The sequence below is a fragment of the Didymella exigua genome, assembly GCF_010094145.1.
Source record: "Didymella exigua CBS 183.55 unplaced genomic scaffold M421scaffold_25, whole genome shotgun sequence".
NCBI lineage: Eukaryota > Fungi > Ascomycota > Dothideomycetes > Pleosporales > Didymellaceae > Didymella > Didymella exigua.
Window position 1 is genome coordinate 63,757 of NW_022984799.1, and position 20,939 is coordinate 84,695.

General features: G+C 53.5%; 9 protein-coding genes across 9 annotated transcripts; 7 read left to right on the plus strand and 2 right to left on the minus strand.

Moving 5' to 3' along the window:
- The first annotated feature begins 2,341 nt into the window (after positions 1-2,341).
- M421DRAFT_227182 (alpha/beta-hydrolase) lies at positions 2,342-5,748 on the plus strand. The gene is made up of 2 exons (XM_033588369.1): positions 2,342-4,701; positions 4,751-5,748. Exons 1-2 carry the CDS (start codon positions 2,569-2,571, stop codon positions 5,603-5,605), a joined length of 2,988 nt encoding a protein of 995 aa, XP_033446139.1. The 5' UTR covers positions 2,342-2,568; the 3' UTR covers positions 5,606-5,748.
- A 142-nt stretch (positions 5,749-5,890) lies between these two features.
- On the plus strand, positions 5,891-6,816 carry M421DRAFT_68789 (NAD(P)-binding protein; the record flags this gene model as incomplete). The annotated part of the gene is made up of 3 exons (XM_033596554.1): positions 5,891-6,193; positions 6,248-6,505; positions 6,556-6,816. 3 exons carry the CDS (start codon positions 5,891-5,893, stop codon positions 6,814-6,816), a joined length of 822 nt encoding a protein of 273 aa, XP_033446140.1.
- Positions 6,817-6,939: 123 nt separating this feature from the next.
- Positions 6,940-7,998, minus strand: M421DRAFT_68540 (DUF572-domain-containing protein; the record flags this gene model as incomplete). Its single annotated transcript, XM_033596529.1, has 1 exon — positions 6,940-7,998. The coding sequence occupies one exon, from the start codon at positions 7,996-7,998 to the stop codon at positions 6,940-6,942; it is 1,059 nt and encodes a 352-aa protein (XP_033446141.1).
- Positions 7,999-9,600: 1,602 nt separating this feature from the next.
- On the plus strand, positions 9,601-10,818 carry M421DRAFT_7403 (uncharacterized protein; the record flags this gene model as incomplete). The annotated part of the gene is made up of 5 exons (XM_033597001.1): positions 9,601-9,777; positions 9,829-9,933; positions 9,983-10,207; positions 10,255-10,397; positions 10,443-10,818. The coding sequence occupies 5 exons, from the start codon at positions 9,601-9,603 to the stop codon at positions 10,816-10,818; spliced, it is 1,026 nt and encodes a 341-aa protein (XP_033446142.1).
- A 564-nt stretch (positions 10,819-11,382) lies between these two features.
- On the plus strand, positions 11,383-13,168 carry M421DRAFT_68812 (amino acid transporter; the record flags this gene model as incomplete). The annotated part of the gene is made up of 5 exons (XM_033596559.1): positions 11,383-11,466; positions 11,523-11,593; positions 11,646-12,243; positions 12,295-12,624; positions 12,674-13,168. 5 exons carry the CDS (start codon positions 11,383-11,385, stop codon positions 13,166-13,168), a joined length of 1,578 nt encoding a protein of 525 aa, XP_033446143.1.
- Positions 13,169-13,493: 325 nt separating this feature from the next.
- Positions 13,494-15,952, plus strand: M421DRAFT_423177 (uncharacterized protein). The gene is made up of 4 exons (XM_033593379.1): positions 13,494-13,649; positions 13,704-14,135; positions 14,188-14,710; positions 14,762-15,952. The coding sequence occupies exons 1-4, from the start codon at positions 13,596-13,598 to the stop codon at positions 15,796-15,798; spliced, it is 2,046 nt and encodes a 681-aa protein (XP_033446144.1). The 5' UTR covers positions 13,494-13,595; the 3' UTR covers positions 15,799-15,952.
- Positions 15,927-16,913, plus strand: M421DRAFT_226664 (uncharacterized protein). The gene is made up of 2 exons (XM_033588367.1): positions 15,927-16,088; positions 16,142-16,913. The coding sequence occupies exons 1-2, from the start codon at positions 16,055-16,057 to the stop codon at positions 16,693-16,695; spliced, it is 588 nt and encodes a 195-aa protein (XP_033446145.1). The 5' UTR covers positions 15,927-16,054; the 3' UTR covers positions 16,696-16,913.
- A 1-nt stretch (position 16,914) lies between these two features.
- Positions 16,915-18,512, plus strand: M421DRAFT_226511 (BSD-domain-containing protein). The gene is made up of 3 exons (XM_033588365.1): positions 16,915-17,197; positions 17,247-17,976; positions 18,030-18,512. Exons 1-3 carry the CDS (start codon positions 17,000-17,002, stop codon positions 18,392-18,394), a joined length of 1,293 nt encoding a protein of 430 aa, XP_033446146.1. The 5' UTR covers positions 16,915-16,999; the 3' UTR covers positions 18,395-18,512.
- A 118-nt stretch (positions 18,513-18,630) lies between these two features.
- M421DRAFT_68601 (Ran-binding-domain-containing protein) lies at positions 18,631-20,742 on the minus strand (the record flags this gene model as incomplete). The annotated part of the gene is made up of 1 exon (XM_033596537.1): positions 18,631-20,742. A coding segment is annotated over one exon (2,112 nt), but the record flags the coding sequence as incomplete, so codon positions are not given.
- Positions 20,743-20,939: the final 197 nt, after the last annotated feature.

Sequence of the window (20,939 nt, forward strand, 5' to 3'; positions counted from 1 at the left end):
AGTCTGCATCTGATGCAAGTGCGTCGTACGCAGGTTCTGCAGCAAGTAGTAAGTAATTGCTTGTCCCGTACATGGTGTTCACAATGCCAAGAAAAAGTGTCTGGCTTAGTGGTGTTTCTAGGTCGGTGGTGCTTTACGTTATACTAATTATTAATAGTTATAAGAGCTATAACTGTACAGAATTCTAGCAATACTGCAAGGATTACAAGATTATAGCTCTATATATGCCTACGCACTTATTACACCTCCTGCAGCCACTTAACATAGGTTGTTTTAGCCCTCTAAAGAAGGTGTACAGGGATAAGGTTAATAAGCTTATGCGTAACTAGATTAACTATATTATAAAGTAGGAGTTCCTGTTATGCTTTAAAGCAGCTTAAAAGAAAGCTGTAACCCCTAGTAATATCTAGGGAGGGTTCTAAGGGGCTAGATTAGTCCCTTTTAACCTAGAAAGGGTTATATTAACCCTTATTATAAAGCTGCGCACTCTATTACTACTACTCCCTATAAATAATAAGCCCTAGCAGTTACAAACCCTAAGCAATACCCTAGAATTTAAGTTATAATTAACTCTAATTTAAGATAAATATAACAGGGAGCAGGGTAGCTTACCTACTTCTATTTTAAGCATAATTAAGCACTATGTAAAGGGGGGAGCTATCCTGTTGTATAAGCTTACGCTTACACAAAAATAAATCTATAAGCTTAAAGTAGCTACTAAGGGTACTAAATAACATAAATTATATAAAAGAAAGTATATTTAAGCTAAGGGAAGCCTCATAGTTAAAGAGGGCTAGTAGTTAACTACTCTAAAGGAGTTTAGAGCGCATAGTAATAGAAAGAGGGGAAAGAAGCTAGTGCGTGCTAAAGGAGGTGAACCCTCCTAACAACACTATAGACAGTGTAGAGAGGGTAGACACAACTAGGCTGGCGGATGGGTAGGGTATGCTTTTTTACGTTTTGGCTTATAGCTTCTTAACTAGCAGAGATACGCTTACATAATCTATTATTTAATAGAAGCGCCTAGTATTGCGCCTTCTAATAAAAAAAGAATTAGCTTATTCTGCCTAGTATTAGCTAAGTTATTAACACTACCTAGCAAAGTATACCTATTAATAGGTATGCTCGCTAGGTACCCCCCCTTTTTTAACCTTTTCTAGCCTCTAGCTTGTGCAGTTTAATAGTTATAACAAAACCCTCTACTACAGAAATGTAGAGGTAGTTTTTCTCTTTCTTTTAAGCCCTATTTCGCTAGAATCCATGTATTATTGACAAAGTTTTGGGGGGTACCCACGAAGGACGTTGGAGTATACCCATTCCGCCAGCCTAGACACAACACGCAAATATGTAAGAATAATATTAAAGAGATCTCTAAGTAATATTATAGCTTGTTTTACCTTGTGCAGCGCTAGTTTATAGTGTTTTCGGTTATAATAGGGTTTAATAGGGGAGGGTATTAGCAAAAGTGGGCGACTCGCCCTACGCCTACGTTAGTCTGTGCTTAGATAGTTCGAAAAATTTGAACAGGAGAGCAGCAGTCTTGCAGCGCGAGGCAACCAGGCGCCTAGAGGCTCTAGGAATTTCAGGGGAGTATATCCCAGTTGGGTTGAGATGGACGCAGGCAAGAAGAGAGATACCTGGAATGTGCTTATTCGGAGTGTTGTGTTGAACGCTGCGTTGAGCGTCTTGTTGACAACTTCCAACGTTCCGCCCGTCTGATTGAGGTTGATCTTCAGGTTGCTGGGTGAGTACTTAGGCCAGTCATTGAGGCCAAGAAATGCGTCGAGGACACTCGTCACAGAGGCATTGCCAGTCTTGATGAAGTTGCCCCAATTCCTTTGCACGGCGCGAACATACTATCGATTGTAGTTCGGCAAAGGCCAGCCCTCTTCGGCTGCGTTGCCTGTGAGATAGTTACAGCCGTTGAGTTTGCCGGCATTGAGAGCTTGGCTGGGAGTTGATTGAATGAAGCTGCCGTCTGTGACAGGCTCCAAGGCCCAGGTTCCTTATCGTCCCAATGCAGAAGTCGTCTTTCCCCTACAACTTCCTGATGGTCCAAATCACTCGTTTCAATGACTGATACAACATGAGGTACAACGTGGGCGTCCTGCACGGCTTCCGCGTGACCTTAAATGGCCTAGGAAGCAGTCTCCTTGTTGCGATCATGACTATGCCATCTATTTGTGATAGGTATCCGCATGTACGAGGTGATGTGGTCTTGTTCCAGATTGATGGCGTTAGAGGGAGAGAGGGTGGATTGGACCCTGGATAGACACGCAGTCGATGACGTAGCTGGAGATCCACTCAGGAGATGCTAGTTTCATGGACGGTCCCTGAAGATCTGCGGTCGTCTGGGGAAGTAATCACACGTTCTTCGTCGCATTCTTACAGCATCCTGCGCCCTGTCCTCTTCTCTCCTTTGTCTGCTCTCCTACATGTGCACATACATTTCTTCACACTCGCTCATCTTCCGTCTCTCTTCGCACGCGGCTTGAACTCGTCGCGTGCATTTAATCCTGGTACTTCAACGACGGAGCCCCTAATTGTAACAAAGTAAACAGCTTCGCGATGCCAGTCAACACGCTTTCGGTGGGCGCTGCCGTCACGCCGATTGTAATCGAGACGTACATACTCCACTACCTGAACCGCGGTCCTTTGCGTCAAAAGCCTACTGCGCACATCTCGTACCACGAAGGACTCGAGCTCATCCGGCGGTTTCTGCACTATGCATCACTTCACCCAGTCGACGAGCTGCAGGCTTTCACGGCGCAATGGGTGCCAGTGCCCCACTGGGTGCACGACTACAGGGTCGAGATACCGCAAGGGCAGCTGGCACGCTCTGCGCAATACATCAATGCGCAGCTGGGCCCCAAAGGCATCAAGGCTGTAGGTGGGCCGACATGGTGGCAGTGGAGGCGTCAAGGGACAAAGCTGGAGGCTGAATGGATCGAGATGAAGAAGGATCGCGACGCCCGGGAAAAGTCGAGCATGCCGAAGGGGCAGCGCATCATGCTCTACGTCCATGGGGGCGCATACTTCTTCGGCAGCGTAGACGAGCACCGTTACCAGATGCAAAGACACGCGCGCAAACTCCAAGCTCGTGTGCTGGCCCCACGATACAGGCTTGCGCCTCAATTCCCCTTCCCGTGCGGCCTCATGGACTGTCTGGCAGCATATTTGCACTTACTTGCGGAGGGCCATGATCCGAACACCATCGTCCTAGCTGGCGACTCCGCAGGTGGTGGTATGGTGCTCAGTATGCTCGTGACTCTGCGCGACCAGGGAGTGCCGCTGCCAGCAGGTGCCATTCTGATTAGTCCTTGGGTGGACCTTACGCACAGCTTTCCAAGCCTGAGTGGAGATGGTAAGATGGACTACATCCCGGCCCACGGCTTCTTGCACAAGCCAAGCATAAGCTGGCGTAAGTGCACCGTCCATATTGCTGATAATATGCTGATCACAGTAGCGCCCCCAAACGCCGATGATCTCATGGCACTCGAGAACAATACCACTCAAGGCGGATACCAGAAGCGCAAATCATCGCCGCAAGTCTCGCTCTCTGGCAAAGACAAGGAAGATTGTGTGGCGCAGAAGGAAGCAAAGGCTGAGCGTGTGCGAGGCTATTCGGTCACCACAGAGAAGCCAGACCTAGACGACATCCTCAATTCGGATTCAGACACTTGGGTCTCACCGGATGGTAAGTACGGGGTAGGTCCAAAGGGCATCCTGTCGATACAGCTTGGAGAAGAGCGGATCGAGATCAAAGACCAGATCCAGTTGTACACCGCGAACCATCTCCTGACCCACCCTCTGGTCTCACCTGCTCTGCAGCCTTCGCTTGGCGGGCTGCCACCTCTGCTCATTCAGACCGGTGGAGGTGAGCTGCTCCGCGACGAACAAATCTACCTCGCGCACAAGGCCGCGCGCCCGGAAGCCTACCAGCCACCTCCTTCGAACAACCAAACAGCGGAGGAGATTGAGGCGCAAGCATTGAGATACAAGCCAACGAACGTTCAGCTTCAGGTCTGGGATGATCTGTGCCATGTTGCTCCGACGCTCAGTTTCACGCGACCAGCAAAGCACATGTACCGCAGTATCGCGCAGTTTGGTGCCTGGGCATTGGCAAGGGCTCAGGAGACATACATCGATATTCTCGATGACGACGATATCTCCTTTGTTAGTACCGATTCGGAGTCTGCGGATAACGAAAAGACGTCAAAGAAGTACAAGAAGTCTGATGCCCCGACCGAGGCTCACATGGGTACTGACGGAATCATTGGCCAAGACAACCATGAAGCGCGCGTTGGCAAGGCTGGCGATTCTCTGCCTGCATTCGATAATCACATGATCCGGCAACGTGTTGACCGGCACGGCTACATATACGCCCTCGCCCCCAAAGAGGAATTGGTAGCTCTGAGCCTTCCAGTCTCTGAGGTCGGTGTGCCAAAGCCAGGGCCGGTTAAGAAGTGGATGAAGGCTTCGCAACAGTGGAATGGTAAGTTCGCAAAGCAGAAGGTTAAGGTCCAGCAGCAGCGCATGAAAGAGATGAAAGCTGGATTTGAAAGGTTCGAAGGCGAGACCCCGCCGCCGACTGCTCTGGCTGGTAGGAGAATCAAGGACATGAGGAAGGAAAAGGCAGCGAAGAAGTCTTGGGGAATGGCGCTTTGGTCGCTGTGGGGTAGCAAGCACGACGAGTCGACCGTGAGTGATCTTGCAAATCAGAGGTCGTGCAAATGCTAACTCTTTGCAGATTGATCGCGAACAGAAAGCCGACCAAACGGCGCCGCCGCCTTCGAAGGCAATCGTCGCGGACCCTGAACTTGATGGAGCAGTAGATGGCACAGATCGCAGTCGGGATGCCGGTCTCGCGCCCGTCAAACCTTCACGCATACGTTCACGCATGCGTTCACGATCCAGACACTCGAACGTCACCGATCGCGGTCAGATCAACAAATCGGAAGATGATTTTGAGAAGCTGTCAAGAGGATTCTCCAGAATTGCACCTCCATCTTTTGGCTTGGCAGAAGCTACGGTCATCGCACCTGAACGCTCCCATTCGGAACTTCCCCCTCAAATCATCACACCTGTCGAAACGCCTGGATTCGAAAAGCCAGGTGTCATCGTCTCTGACGAACCTACTTCGCCACCAACAATTGTCCCTGGAACAGATGGCACAAGCACACGTCCATCAAAAGGTGGTGTTGCATACCCCTTCTCTCTGAAGGTCGATGGCCAGGGTCACCGCGCCAATGCTAGTACAGTCACACTTCAAAGTTTGCAGCTTGTGACACCTCTAGCAGTCAAAGAACATAAGCAGCTCTTCGATGACATTGTCTTGACACCAGCAGCCGTGCACGAGTCGAAGCAGCTTGGTGTCGCTCTTGCCACACCACACATTGCAGCAGATCCGATCCTTCCATCGAACAAGCAGTATTTCGACGCCCCTGGGGCTGGTCTTTTTAGCGGCCAGTGGCAGCCAGCGATCCCAGCTACAGAAGCAGGAACGCCTACATTGGAGAGATCTGGGGTTGAGAGATTCGAAACAGCGCAAAAAGACTTGAGCACGCTCGCCAACGCCGATAAGAAGCCGTCGTTCCAATTTTGATACCCCTTTCGTTCGGAAATTTTGCCGAGTAACACAGCCTTTGAATATTGCATACTAGACATAGAGTGGTTAGAGCCGGATACAATGGAGAGAATCGCGGATTTACAATTTGGAATGCTTGCCAACGTCAACAGCCCCGCCTTTCAGGTGCTCGCATCATAGACAGCTTACCGCAGCTTCAATTCTCTGAGAACACATTGTAAGAGCTAGGAACCTCTGTCAGTGTGCCTCAGTACACATCAGAGTTCCAATTGGCCCCACATTTTCGTCCCTCAATTTTACGCAATGTCCGTCTTTCGCGCAAACTCACGCGCCCTGATCACAGGCGGCGCATCCGGTATTGGCTATGCGGTCGCCGAACTATGCCTGAAAGCGTCCATGAAAGTCACTGTCGTCGACTTCAACCAGGAAACCCTCGACTACGCAAAGAAAAGTCTCAAAGGCGATATCGAGTGCGTGAAGTCAGATGTCAGCGACCTCGATGCATGGAAAAGCCTGAAGGAGAAGGTTGGCGATGTGGATTTCCTGATGCTGAACGCTGGACGCATGGATAGGGGAAGCTGGGGCGAGAGCGATTATTTCAACCGGGTGCGCTCTCCCTGCCACAGGTCGGTCCAGGACCTGCTGCTGACTGATAAGTAGATCCTCAATACCAACCTCTACGGCGTGGTCAACGGCTTGAACACCTACGTTTCCTCTTTCCAGTCCCGCTCTTCCAGCACACCCAGCGCAATTGTCATCACAGGCAGTAAGCAGGGCATCACGAATCCGCCCGGTAACGCAGCGTATAACGCAAGCAAGGCTGCTGTTAAGGCACTAGCTGAGCACCTCTCCTTTGACTTGAAAGACACGAACACCAACGTGCACCTACTTGTCCCAGGTTGGACTTACACCAGCCTAGTAAGCCCTAGCTTCCTCTCACATCCAAATCGCTAATCAGTTCCATCCAGACCGGCAAACCGCCTGGCCAAGAATCCAAGAAACCCAACGGCGCGTGGTCGCCCGATCAAGTGACAGATTTCATGGTGAAGAAGATGGAGCAGAACAAATTCTATATCATCTGCCCAGACAACGACGTCAGCGAGGAGACGGACAAGAAGAGAATGCTCTGGACCATGGGCGATATTGTGAATGGAAGACCGCCGCTGACGAGGTGGAGGCCGGAATTCAAGGAGGAGGCGGAGGATTGGATGGCGAAACAAAAGATTTAACTGAGACGAGAAGTTTGAAATGGAGTGTTGTTCGTTGATGAACGGATACCTCTGTGCAATGATGGAAGGGGGTATCATGCAAGGCAAACGCCAAAAATGCAGACATGCAAATCTCAAGGAGGCTCAATCCGAGTCATAGCCTACTAACGCTGGGAGACCTTGTGCTGACGGCGTCGCACTTTCTGTCGAGTCTGGCGTCGGTGACAAAGTCTGTAGTATAGGCGCAGCTGCCAGTTCAGCGTCACGCTTCCTCTTCAACAGACCAAAGCTCGGTCTTGTCTTCGAGATGGCTTCTTTGGAAGCGAACGGATCGATTACAGCGCGCGTGTTGCCCACAAGCTTCTGTCGTAAGTCGACTCGGCTCTCCTCCGCGGCTCTCTCAGCCTTCAGCTTCTTCAATTTCGGCTTTGCGCTGGGCTTGTCCGTGCCATCAGCATGCTGCTCTGCAAAGAGCGGTTTCCAGGCCTTAGTTGCGTCCTTGACACTGCCAAATTCGACCAGTCCAACCTTCTGTCGGTCTGCGTCGGTCTCGTCGAGGATCTCCAGACCCAAACTGAACTTGTCCTGTATGCCCTCTCTACGTTCATCTTCTTTCTTGCTTATTCTCCTCTTGTCTCGCATTTCCTTCCTGAGCCTGGCATTGACATCGTAGGGATCCCTCCACACCTCTGCCTTCTCGTACAGCTCTTCTACCCTCTCCTTGTGATGTTTATCCTTCGCCTTATCCTCTAGTTTTCCCTCCAATCCCGCGAACGCATCCTCCCTCCTCCTCTCCTTCTCTGCCTCACTCAAGAACTTTAACTTGCCATCCTGCTCCTCACCATCCTCAGGCCCATAATCCCTCCTCCTACAACCCTCAGCGCAGACATATTGCGTCGTCTTGGGATCGGTGCGTATCTCCCACTCGCCGCCACACGCCGTGTGTTTCATCTTGAAGCTCCATATCGGCGTGCTGTAGTAGTTGCCGGCTTTCTTCTTGGCTGCGTTGAAGCGCACGCCCTGCCCAACGATGGCTTCGGGCTTGCAGTGCTGACACCATACGGCGAAGGGCAGCTCGAAGCGCACGGTAAGGATGCCTTGCGAGATTTTGTTTGCGCGCGCGCCGAGCGGATGCGATTTGTTGAAGGAGGGCGCGTCGGAGGCGTCGGGTGGGTAGTACCGTCCCATGTTGAAGCCCTGCATGGCGGCGGTCGGGTGCGCGGCGCGCGGTTCTGGTTCGAAGAAGTGGTAGGCTGCGGCAGTTGCGAAATGGTAGGCGTGAGGGCGCCAAGGATAGCTGCGCACTCTACCGGTACACGTGCGGAGCGTCGGTGGAATTGACCCTGAGGAAGTTCGCGACTTCCTCATCCACGAATTACGTCATCGGTGTCTTTGTTTGCCAAGCTGACAATATTCTAACACAGCGCGTACTTTCAGCAGACTTCTTTTACGATTCTTGAGACGATACGAGCGTACCGTGTCAACGCGGATAGATCGACCGAAGCGGAGACGCGAGGACACCAGGTCCTGCACAAACGTGACCAGCATGCAGCTTGCCTTGGCTGCATGTTGTGTACCTACTCTCAGCTTGTCCGTAGCTGACAGCTTGTGCGCTTTGTTGACCCGAAAGAATTGTCTCAGTCGTCTGCCCCTGCTGTTGCAGCCGAAGTACCGGCCTTTGCTTTTTCCGTGGCCTTTTATTTGGCGGCCAGTCGACACCATCGCTGAGCCTTCCGCTGTCACTCGGTAGCCATATACCAGGAGAAGCTCCTCCTATCTCATACAGGGAAGCGAGATGACACCTTCGAACGTTTGGACATGGTGGGAACACGCCTATGGAAGCAGGCCACGGTCAGCCCATGGGTTTGTCGGACAACAGCATTGGCATGACCATGCGAAAGCAACTTCGGCAAGTTGGCAAGTCCTGTCGTGTTACCACCAGCCGCGGTCGACGTTTGAGAGCTGCAAACACGGCATCAATGCGAAACCGAAGAGAACCGAGGGCCCGAGCTTGCCCAATCAACTACTGATAGTTGATCTGGGTTCAGGCACTTCAAATTGCTCAAGCATCTACGACTGTCTGGGCCGCGCGGTGCCCGCCTCGTTCTGAACGCCCTGCAAAGCTTAGTGACCCACCTTACACATACCTGCCTCTGCCTTGTAAGATTTTTCTACCAACAGGCTGGCCTACCGGCTGCGGCAGAATACCCCTTCAGACAACGACCTGTTTTATACCCGCGCATGCACATGTGAGAAATGACCCATCTCACTCTTCGTCCCGGACCTATCACATTAATTAACTCGAACACACTTCATGGGATTGAGCTGGGCCACCTGAGACCCAACAAGAAACCTTTAGGATCGGATCGTTGATTCCTCCCGCTAAGTACCACCATTCTATGACGGCTTTGTAGCGCGGGAGTCTGTTGCATGGGACAAAACATTGGTGGCTGGCATTGTGCAGCAGCACAGCAGCAAAATCCCAATGCAGTCCCCGTCAGAGCTTAGGCCTGGTGGATCACCGGAAGAAGGATAAAGCCTAGAGCTCGAAGACTCAATGGGCGTCCTTTGGAATGCCTGCCAGAATGATAGGTACCAGCCATGATCCTGTGTGTCGAGATTTGTTGCACTGACGTCCCCGGCTCAATGTCACATCGATTACGGGATGTGGCCTTCACGTGGTTTGGAGCCCGAAAAGCGCGTCCTGCATGGGCGATTAGAGCGTTGTCGGACTCAAGGAACACAGGATATCCACTTTGCCATGAGTGCTGCTTATCCCCTGCGTTCAATACTCTCTCGGTCAACATGGCGACGAATTTTGATCAAGTCATTCTGTCTGACTCGAATCGGACGCCAATTGTCCAGATCCTTATTTGGTTTTGCCTTGTGACAAGCTTCTTAGCTTTCATAACTCATGCTGGCATCAAGCTCTACGTTTTCCGGGCTCTGAGGGCAGAGTCGGGTTTCCTACTTGCGTCTCTGGTCAGTCTGCTCGAGCTGCCTGGGCTTCTCTATCATTGACAACCCCTACAGGTGTTCTGTATTACGCAGTCAGTCGCTGCATTGATCCAATGCCGATATGGATTTGGAAAGCCAGTTGCAGCTCTGAGTAGCGAGGACGTTCAGTCAAGCCTCAAGGTACTTCAGTCATCTTCTCCGAGCCCTGTGAGGCTGACCATCATAACAGGCTGAATATGCGGCGACCGTCCTGCTGTTCATGTCACTCGGGTTCTCAAAGCTAGCTATTGTGGCATTCGTGCACAGCTTGACTCCATCAAAATTGCATCGCAAGATTAACTACGCAGTTGGAGCGCTTGCATGCCTGTGGATTACGTGCGCCGTTCTCATTGCAGTCTTCCAATGCCGAGTACCTCGCACATGGGACAGGACTCTGACTCACTGCACAGACCGAGTAAGTCGTGTTAGACTTACTGTGAAAACAGTTCTGATTGCCGACAGTTCATCTGGTGGAATACCATATCAATATTGAACATCGTAACAGAGGTCGCGATCATTGCTTTGGAACTAGGCATAACCGCGCATCTTCAAGTGGCTCGACAAAAAAAAGCTTCCATCATGAGCCTATTCGCTTGCCGGATCTTGTAAGTGTTGCATCCTTAGGCACGAAGTGCATCTAACTTTAGTAGGGTTCCGGTAGCAGCTGCAATTCAATTAGCATATTTTCACCAGGAACATTCCAACTCGGCAACGAGCGAGGACTTGATGCTCGGCTACTGGCGATCAGCCCTCTGCAACCAAGTGATGCAGTGTCTTGCCATAACCACGACTTGTTTACCGTACACGAAGATCTTCATGGAGGGCTTCGAGTCTGGGCTGTTCAGGGTTGATGAAACCCGCCGCAGAGGAGAATATGCTTCAAAAGGTCACAGCGGACGAGAGTATCAGCTCATGGATGTCTCGCGCTCGTCGCAAGCACAGCAATCCACGCCAGACAGGTCTATCAACGTGTCAAAAAGCTGGGCTATCTCGGTGGAACCTGCTGACCGCTTGAGAAACAAGTAAGTTCTCGTTCGGTAACACGAACTCGTCTATGCTTTAGGAGGAGACACAGGACGTAAGCCACAAAATCAGGACTAGTGACAGCGTGTCCAATAACAAAAGCTTCCAAATATGCGCATTTTTCGAAAACACTACTTGCGTTGCATCCCGACGCACGTGCTTGCTATCTAGTTTACAACAATTTTGTATCCATTTTGATGAACCGGTACAGTTCGGTATAGTCGCATGTTCCTCCTGTGGTGCTCACCCCTGCACAATCCTGCACTGTGTTACATATGCACCTAAGATTATCGGGCAGGAGCTCCAGACGGGCGGGACGGGACGGCCTGTCTCCCATTCGAGCCAATGTGCGCTGCACAATCGAGGTACAGCTTATGGGGTATCATCCCTCATTTGCGAGGACCCAAGTCACTGTTCATACATGTGGTACTACCCTGCCCTCTCACCGTGACTGCAGTCTTTTCTTTCTTTCTGTACGCAGTTCACGGATTGTTAATCTTACAGCGCTCTTGCTCCCTTGGTGATACAATGGCGTCCACTCCCTCCGTAAAGGGCAACGATGCTGAGATGACTGTGACTCCCAGCTTCTCGACAACTAATCAAAAGGATGAGCTCGCGCTTGCACGCTTGGGCAAGAAAGCGGTCTTGAAAGTAAGTCGTTCCATCCCTCTGCATTCTAAGATTGTCAGTTTTCTGACGCTCGTCAGAGGCGATTTGGCTTCCTCTCCATCCTGGGCTTCAGCTGCACGGTCTTGATCACCTGGGAGGCATCCTTGGTGTGAGTGGAAACAATTCAATCAACATTGTCAGCAGTCATTGACATTGAACAGACTGTTCCTTGTAGGCTTCCAGAATGGAGGTCCAGCTGGTGTCGTCTACGGGTACTTGGTCGTTTGGCTGGGTACCGTCTCTGTCTTCATGGTTCTCGCTGAGCTGGTCTCGATCGCACCTACATCCGGCGGCCAATATCACTGGGTGTCGATGATGGCACCTCGACGCTTATCTAAGCTCCTCAGCTATACATCAGGGTGGCTCACGCTCTGCGGCTGGCTGGCCTCTTTCGGCTCTGGCTGCTTCCTCACTGGCGGTCTGATCCAAGGTCTTCTGATCCTTTGTCAACCAGACACTTACATCCCGCAGAACTGGCACGTCACCTTGCTGTACTGGGCAGTCATCTTGTTCTGCGTTTTCATTAACGTGGCAGCTGGGTGGCTCTTGCCGAAGTTCGAAGGCGCTCTGCTGGTGTTACATATCCTCGGCTTCTTCGCGATCCTGATCCCGCTCCTCGTTCTTGGTCCCAAGGGGGATGCTAAGGAGATCTTCACCACGTTCCTCAACATGGGCGGATGGGATTCTCAGGGTCTGTCGTTCTGCATCGGAATCATGGGCAGCGTGTTCGCCTTCGTCGGGGGTGATGGCCCAATCCATGTGAGTCCTGCAACATTCTAGTTGATCGATTCGTCACTCACATCGCCATAGCTGTCTGAGGAGATTCAAAACGCACAAGTGGTCGTACCTCGGTCGATCATGACAGGTATTGCGATCAACGGAACGCTGGGCTTCGTCATGGTCGTTACTGTGTTGCTACGTCTTGGCGACGTGGATGCCGTTCTGGCAGAAAACCCTGCGTTTCCATTCATGGCAGTTTTCCACCAAGCCGTCCAGTCTCGAACTGGCGCGGCTGTGATGGCTTCAATAGTCATGATCCTTACCATCAGTGCGAATGTCGGATTCGCGGCTTCGACTTCGCGCATCTGCTGGGCATTCGCAAGAGATAGAGGCCTTCCGGGATGGCGCCAGCTGAGCAAGGTTAGTCCGCAAGTTTGCTGAGATTGAGCCTGTGCTGATATTGTAATAGATCAGCGGTAGGACTTCGATCCCCGTCAACGCCGTCGCGGCCACTAGCATCATTGCCGCACTCCTGGCTCTGATCAATATCGGCTCAACAACTGCCTTCAACGGCGTCATTTCCGTTTCCATTGCTGGCCTCTTCGCTTCCTACCTCCTCACGTCCTGTCTGCTCTTATACCGTCGCTGCACCGGCGCAATACTTCCCAGCAGCGCCGCGTTCGACAACGTCACACCGTCCGTCACCGACGACGGCATGGTGCGCGCGTTCTGGGGACCGTGGAAGATCCCTGGTGCGCTTGGTATCGTGAACAATGCTTTCGCTTGCCTGTATCTTGCGTTCGTGTTCTTCTTTAGCTTCTGGCCAAGTTTCAAGGAAGTCACGGTCGCAGATATGAATTGGTCGATTTTGGTGACGGGGGCTATCGCTCTTCTGAGCGCTGTCTACTACATGGTCTGGGCGAGAAATACGTACCACGGTCCCGTGGTTGAAGTAAGTCTCTAGATATTCGTAGTATATCTGAAGGCGTCGAGGTGCCCGTCGCAGAAGTCCGCGGGTGCGAACTCGACCGCGCAGTCTGTTACGTAACATGCTTCATCGCTATCGGTGCATTGCCATCGCGCAAATGCGGTGCCGAAAAATCTATTCCGGGTTGCCTTTGGAGGTGTGGTGTTGTGCAATGCTTGATACCTTTGGAGGTGATGATGACCGAAGCTGAACCTTTGGAGGCAGGCCCAGGCGAGAGCGCGGCGCGCTACGAAGTAAGACTCCGAGGTCCGTCCCGGCCAATCACGAAGCATGCCCTATCAAAGACCATCCAGATCCATAACTTATGTCTTTATAACAGGACGGTGTGAGCCTCCAAACCGATTAAGTGAAGTATCTGATCCATTCGCAGCCTCTGTGAATCCGACACTTGCATCATTCGAAGATGCCATCTGCCCCTCACCCGCTCGACCCTCTCACGCCAGAGGAGATTTCGAAGGTTGCTCACATGAACAACCTTCTGAGCCTTACATATGAGCTAATATAGTAATAGGCAGCCGAAGTGGTCCGGCCATTGTTTCGAGGTCAGAAGCTAAATTTCAGGGTCATTGCTTTGAGAGAACCTCCGAAAGATGAGCTGATCAAGTACCTTGACGCGGAGCATCGAGCAGATCACGCACTGCCGAATCTCAGTCGATGTGCTCGCGTGGAAGTACTCGTCGAGTTTGGCAAGGGCACGAATGATTTGATGGAACTCATTGTTGCTATCGATCAGGATGCCGTCATCGAGCAACAGTATCTTGCAGGCAAGCATTCGTACATTGACTCGGCGTATATGAAAGAGGTCGAAGAAGCTTGCTTGGCCAGTACAATAGTGCAGGCCGAGATCAAGACGCTTGATCTACCGGAAGGTGCGACCGTGATTGTTGAGCCATGGGCGTATGCTACCGATGGTTCAAATGACATGTCTCGCCGCATTTCGATGGTAACACTTCTCAATATCCAAGACAAATAACATCCACTCATTCGAGATGCAGTGTTGGTTCTACCTCCGTCTCATGTCGCACCCAGACGCAAACTACTACGCGTACCCACTCGACATCTGCGCCGAGGTCTCGGAAGATCTGGAAGTCACGAAAGTGTACCGCCTGCCTTCCTCAGCGAACGATCAAATTCACAGCGAGATACGCACTTTCGATCGCCGGAAGATGCATGCAACTGAGGCAAGCGAGTATCATCCTGATCTACGACCGGACCCACGTACTACAACGAAACCTTACCAGGTCGTCCAGCCAGAGGGTCCATCCTTCCAGATCGACGGCCAGAAGGTCGGCTGGGAGAAATGGACGTTCAGAGTAGGGTTCAACTATCGCGAAGGTCTCACCTTGCACGATATCCGATACGACGGACGAAGTCTGTTCTATCGACTGTCGTTGGCTGAGATGTTTGTGCCTTATGGCGATCCGAGAGCTCCATATCCTAGAAAGGGAGCGTTTGATTTGGGCAACGACGGAGCCGGTATCAACGCAAACAATCTGCAGTTGGGTTGCGACTGCCTTGGTAAGTTTTGTTGTATCGATGCTTCTTGCCTCATTATTGACGGTAAGGCAGGCACCATCAAGTACTTTGACGGCTGGCACAACACCGGATCCGGTCTGCCACTCAAGCTGCCCAACGTAGTCTGCCTTCACGAACAAGACGACGGCATCCTCTGGAAGCACACCAACTTCCGCACCGGTCATGCAATAGTGACTCGTTCGCGCATCCTGGTCTTGCAGACAATCATCACTGTCAGCAACTACGAGTACATCTTCGCGTTCCACTTTGGGCAAGATGCTTCAATCCATTATGAAGTCCGCGCAACCGGCATCCTATCAACTGTTCCCATCGCCCTCGGTGATGCAAAGCCACCTTTTGGTACCATCGTGGGTCCGGGTGTGCTCGCACCGTATCATCAGCACCTGTTCTGCTTGCGCATCGACCCTGCCGTTGACGGACACAATAACTCGGTCGTGATTGAGGAGTCACACGCAATGCCGATGGACGAGCTAGATGTCCACAATCCCTTCGGCGTTGGTTACGAGACTCGCACCAGCTACATCGAACGCGAAGGCGGGTTCGATCTCGACGTCACAAAGAATCGTGTGTTCAAGATTGTCAACGAGGCGAAAGTCAACACCATGACACAAACGCCAGTAGGCTTCAAGCTGCTACCATCGTACAGCCAGATGCTACTCGCTCACCCATCGTCTTTTCATGCCAGGCGCTCCGAGTACGGACAGCACGCTGTGTGGGTGACCAAGTACCGCGAAGGCGAGATGTTCCCGTCCGGGAGGTACACGATGCAGTCCATGGGCGGCGAAGGGATTGCAAGTGCGATTGAGAAAAGAGCTGGCGATGACGAGGAAGCAAAGGTGCGGAACGGGGATGTCGTGGTCTGGCATACGTTTGGGTCGACACATAATCCGAGAATCGAGGATTGGCCGGTCATGCCGTGCGAGAAGATGACAGTAGGGCTAAAACCGGTGAATTTCTTCACTGGGAATCCGGGATTGGATGTCGCGCCAAGCACGCAGGAGGTGAATGAGAGTGTGCTGTACGATGGGGATGCAAGCAACACTCAGAAGTGCTGCCAGGTTGCGGAGTAGTAGATGTAGATCCTGGCGCAGTTCCTGCTGCCTGCAGTATGTACGGGAAGTAGACAGTACTTGGCAGTAGGTGATGACCGCAGACTGACAGTGATACCGTGTCGAGCTATGTCAAGTTCCAAGGCGGCCAGGCAAGAGTCGCTCATTAGCGCGTCAGTTATCGATAACGAACCTCGCCGCCCCTCCGCGAACTTTTGTGACGCAAGGCGGTCATAATTTCTGAATCTACGAATGCTACCAGAACACAGCACACACCATGTCCGCACCAGCGACTACAAAAGCGATACCTGGTACGTCTATGCGACGACACTGGCGTCACAATTTCCCTCTAACAAAGGCTCAGGCGAGCTGCAAGACAAATTCGACCTCGGAATCTGGCACTGCCTCTTCAACTGGCCAACGCTCACGGTCGCGGTGCAGAACCAATGGGGCGGCCCCGACAGCTCTGAAAAGCGCGACTGGCTCGCGGGCCAGATCAGCGACCTCTTCTCGTCGGAGCCGCTGACGGACGCCGAGGACGTCGAGGTCATGCTGCTCCAAGTGCTCGAGGACGAATACGGCTGCCGGATCGAGGACGAGACCGAGGTCGCCGTCGCGCGGGCCATCATGAAAGTGCGGAAGGAGATCGGCGAGGGGAACACGAGCGGGGTGGAGCAGATGCATAAGAAGTGGGAGGACAGGAAGGGCAAGGAGGTTGCGACGGGGAACGTGCAGGTCAGCGAGAGCAATCAGGAGGCGGAGTGGGATAGCGTGGATGAGGAGAGCGAGGACGAGGACGAGGATGTGGACATGGACGATGCGCCTGCGTTGGTGCCTGCGAGGGCGAAGGAGCCCAAGGCTGAGCCGGAAGTTGACGAGGATGGGTTTGAGAAGGTGGTGGGGAAGAAGAGGAGGTGAGTTGATGAGTGGACCGACAGGCGTAAAAGAAAAACAAGAAAAAAAGAAAAAGAGAAGAAGCGAGAAAAGGACAGTCGGGAGTCGACCTCTGGAACCAAGATATCACGACATGCTGGTGTTGTGATGTGATGCTTGAAATGCGATGCATGCGTGACATGTGAGAGCACCTGTCGGGCGCTAGGCTGCTGGCTGCGGAGAGCTCGATCATCAATGCAGGGTCCACATGGATGCGGGTGGCGGGCGCTCTCACCACACACTGCTGGCTCTCACCACCACTCGCGCGACCTGACGCGCTCTGCACAGCATGGACTCCGCATACGACCACATCCAGGAGAAGAACTACCCCGCGGACCACGAGGAGAAGAAGAAGCCGGCGGGCGAGAGCAGCGCCGGCGCAGAGCCCAGCAACTTCAACGCGGAGGTCCAGGAAGCCTACAAGGCCATCTCGAGCAGCCCGTGGGCGGCCCGACTGGGGGGATTCTGGCAGACGGCGAAGAAGCAGGCGAGTCTGCACGGCCGTCCGGCGCAAGCCATCTTCTGACAGCGGCCAGGGCGAGCAGTACTACGAGACGGCGGCCGCCAGCAAGCAGTACAAGGAAGCCACCGCCGGCGTCTCCAGCCTGATCAGCCAAGCCCGCAGCCTCTCTGTGCAGGCCAGTGATGCGGCGGGCACGTCCGCAAAAGACGCCTCGGCCGCAGCCGACACAGACAAGGAGGACATGACGCCGCACCCCGACCGCCCGGAGTCGCTCACCGCCGACATCGTCAAGGAAGCCCAGGGCATCGTCTCGCTCTTCCGCTCCAACGCCTCCAAGCGTCTCAAAGACCTCCAAAAGGCCGAAGACGCCGCCGACGAGGCCCTCCTCAAGTTCGGCTCCAACGTGCGCAACTTCCTCGCCGAAGCCGTCACCATCGCAGCCCCGGCCTCGGGCTCACAGGCCGAGAAGGACGGCGCCGTGCTCTTCGAGTCCAAGGACAGCAGCGGGAAGAAGGTCGTGCACGCCACGCGCTTCGACGCCCAGCTCCACGTTATCCACTCGACCCTCGACTCGTTCCTCAAGGACCCTGCGAGTCCGCAGTGGGACGCCTGGAAGACGCAGTTCGATGCAGACAAGAAGACGGACGCCATCGCGAAGGACCTGGAGAAGCACGAGGAGCTGCGGAACGCCATGGAGAAGACGGTCCCCGAGAGGGTCGACTACGCCACATTCTGGTGCAGATACTACTTCCTGCGCCACGTGATTGAGAGCGAGGAGCAGCGCAGGAGGGAGCTGCTCAAGGGTATGTCCTCGATGCTCAAGCTACCCACGAACTAGGTGCTGATGTGATTCCAGCGTCCACGCCCGCCGACGAGGAAGAAGTAGACTGGTCCTCAGGCTCCGAAGACGACGACGACGACGAGAAGCCCACACCGAAACCCGCCGCCGCCGCCGCCGCTGCATCCGTACCCAAGTCCTCCACACCCGACCTCGCCAAGAGCCAAACCACAATCAAGCCCGAAGCCGAGACCGACACACTGAAGCCTGTGCAGCCTCGTCGCTCGCACGACGAGAAGAGCGTTGCGGACAGCGATGCGAGCTACGACGTGGTCAGCGGAGCCACCAGCCGCGCACCCAGCCGGGCGCCGGGGAGTCCCAAGGCGAAGCCCGAGGCGAAGAAGACGGTCGAAGAGGAGAGTGACGACGATGATTGGGAGTGACGACAATGATTGGGAGTGACGACAAGGATTGGGAGTGACGACGATGATTGGGAGTAGATAGGCTATGAGTTCGCTATGCTATGCTATGCTACGTTGATATCTAACGAAAACTGAATACAGATTGCCACACATGCTCGCTCAAATGCTACCGTCTTGTACCCTCCCTCAGCTTCTCCCGGTGTCCCATCCTAGCTGCAGCAGTAGGAACCGGGGCTGTCTGACCTTCTTGCCCCCTCTTAGCTCCCCGCCGGTGTCCGCGGCTGCGGCGGTGCAAACCGGGGCTGTCTGACCTTCGTACCCTCCCCTGTCTGCGTCGTCGCCCTCCTCAGCAACGGACTCGGACTACTCATACTCATACTCTCACGCCACGGTCGATCGAGACTCGACACATCGATCGTGCTCTTGCTCCGCCCCGTCGACGGCGCATTCGGTGTCCTGGGCCTTGAGTACGGCGTGCTCGCCCCGCTCCTGCTCCCTGTCGGATACCCAACGTAGTCATACTGCAAGGCTCGTCCGCCTTCGTCGTGGATGTGCCCATACTCCCGCGCCTCGTGTGCCCGCCTCGCCAACTCCTCCTCGCCTCGCCGCTTGACCGGACTCTCGTCGTACGGATCGAAACCGACCCGCTGCCGTGCTTCGCGTCGCGCTTGCCGCCGCAACTCAGAGTCTCCGCCCGAACCGACCGTGCTGCTTTCCGAGAGGAAGAAGGTTAGAAACTCGTCCGGGATCGAGAGGTGGGACGATTGCTGGAATTGTTGCAAAGCCGTGAGGCGGATGAGCATTTCAAGCATGGACAGGGACGTCTTGATTGGTGGCAGCGTGGTCGGCGGTGTCGAATGCTCGCGCGTGGGTATCGCCGACTTCTCGGGGGAGGGCATGAGTTGTTGACTGGACTGTGGGGGCAGCGTCGATGGGTCAAGATTGAGGCTTGAGAGGGAGGAGAGGAGGCCGGACGACACTGCGTGGGAGCGACTTGCGCTCACGTCGCCGGCTGAGGACGTGGACGCGTTGATTGCGGTTCCTTCGGTGTCGTCAAAGTCCGAGTCCGAGTCGGGTTCTTCTTGGTACACTTCGAACGCCATCCACTCCAGATCAAGCGTTGGTGGGAGACGCCATGGGTATGTTGGGGCTTCTTCCTGCACTGCCTGCTCTGCTGCAAGGTCGGCAGTCGACTCGCGGCAGAATTGAGCGTCCAGCTCGGATTGATCAATATCGTCTTCTCCAACTGTGTGCGAGTCGTCAGACTCATAGCCTGTGTCTGTGGGCTCATGTTCCATCATTCTTCGTGGAGGAGGCGCGTTCACGTCTCGCTTCAGCAACAAAATTGGGTTGTTAGATTCACCGTCACCACCGATATTCAGAATCTTCCCGGTGTCGGCGTAGAAGATCTTCGACATCTCGTGGATGGGTATGATCTCTCGAACGCCAGCTTGATCGATGCCGTCATAGGGCTCAGGCTGAGGCTCGTCGTCTTCGAAAGTATGCAAGCGGCCATCGTCCAGGTCCTCGACGATCAGCAGCTGATACGCGTATTCTTGCAACGCACTCTCTGATGGAATATGACGGTGTTCAGCTTCAGCACCCTTGTTGGACGTCGAATCAAAAGGCATCGGGAAGTCATAGACATTCTCCAGCGGTACTCTCAGCAGTGTTACCCTAGCTTTGTGCACGACTTCCTTCCATGTGCTCTCGCGCTGGCGCAACAGCTCTTCATGAGTGGGCACAGCATAACCGGAAAAGAGCATGTACATTGACAGCGTGAAGGTCGGGCCAATTTGCTGAGCTCGGGGTTTGGACATGCAGTAGTGAGAGTCGCCAGCGGTGAGGAAAGTGCTGGCCTGCAGCAGACGGGAGGGAGAGACCGTCGGAGGCAGATTGGTGGACAAACTGACACCTGATGTCGTGATGGCCAGGTTGATCAGTGGTACTGCATCTTCGATCCGGGCCAGAAGTTGCTTCATCTCTGCAATGATCATCTTCAGCTCGATGTCGTTCTGCGCGCGTGGCTTTGCTCTGGAGCTGCCTCTCTTAGAAAGCTGCTCTTCAACGACAGCCTTCTCTACACGGCTACCAAGCGACTGAATGTCCCACCGCAGTGATTTTGTCAACGTGACTGCTGATTCAAGCGTCGTGTTTCCGCGTGCCGAAATAAGCTCGATCATATCTATCGCAGGGGAGATTATCTTGATCTTGGAGTCTAGCCGCAGTTGCAGTGCTGCAAGCTCTTGCTTTTCTTGGCCGTCGACCGTCTTCATCAAGCGGCCGCATTGTTGGATTGCGTATGTGCTTGTGATAGCAATGCCACTGCGAATGGCATAGCTCATGGCCTGCTGGGTGACCTGATCGAGCGTCAGACGGGGTATGCAGCTTATCAAAGCGGACCATATGACCACTTCTGACTGCAATCAGAGTCAAAGGGACTCACCTTCGCCAGTAGCACCTCCATATTGGGTATCAAGGCTGACTTGCTCTTGCAGGAGGATGAGTAACACGCTCAAGTGGAAATCACGATTGACGTCATTACACGAGGAACAACGCCGTGGAA

Bases quoted from the DNA above. Each gene is read 5' to 3' on its own strand.
- M421DRAFT_227182 (XM_033588369.1), top strand. From the start codon at position 2,569: ATGCCAGTCAACACGCTTTCGGTGGGCGCTGCCGTCACGCCGATTGTA. The intron at 4,702-4,750 runs GTGAGTGATCTT...AACTCTTTGCAG, and splicing joins GCAAGCACGACGAGTCGACC to ATTGATCGCGAACAGAAAGC.
- M421DRAFT_423177 (XM_033593379.1), top strand. From the start codon at position 13,596: ATGCCATCTGCCCCTCACCCGCTCGACCCTCTCACGCCAGAGGAGATT. The intron at 13,650-13,703 runs GTTGCTCACATG...ATATAGTAATAG, and splicing joins CGCCAGAGGAGATTTCGAAG to GCAGCCGAAGTGGTCCGGCC. The intron at 14,136-14,187 runs GTAACACTTCTC...TTCGAGATGCAG, and splicing joins TGTCTCGCCGCATTTCGATG to TGTTGGTTCTACCTCCGTCT.
- M421DRAFT_226664 (XM_033588367.1), top strand. From the start codon at position 16,055: ATGTCCGCACCAGCGACTACAAAAGCGATACCTG. The intron at 16,089-16,141 runs GTACGTCTATGC...ACAAAGGCTCAG, and splicing joins GACTACAAAAGCGATACCTG to GCGAGCTGCAAGACAAATTC.
- M421DRAFT_226511 (XM_033588365.1), top strand. From the start codon at position 17,000: ATGGACTCCGCATACGACCACATCCAGGAGAAGAACTACCCCGCGGAC. The intron at 17,198-17,246 runs GCGAGTCTGCAC...GACAGCGGCCAG, and splicing joins GGCAGACGGCGAAGAAGCAG to GGCGAGCAGTACTACGAGAC. The intron at 17,977-18,029 runs GTATGTCCTCGA...ATGTGATTCCAG, and splicing joins CAGGAGGGAGCTGCTCAAGG to CGTCCACGCCCGCCGACGAG.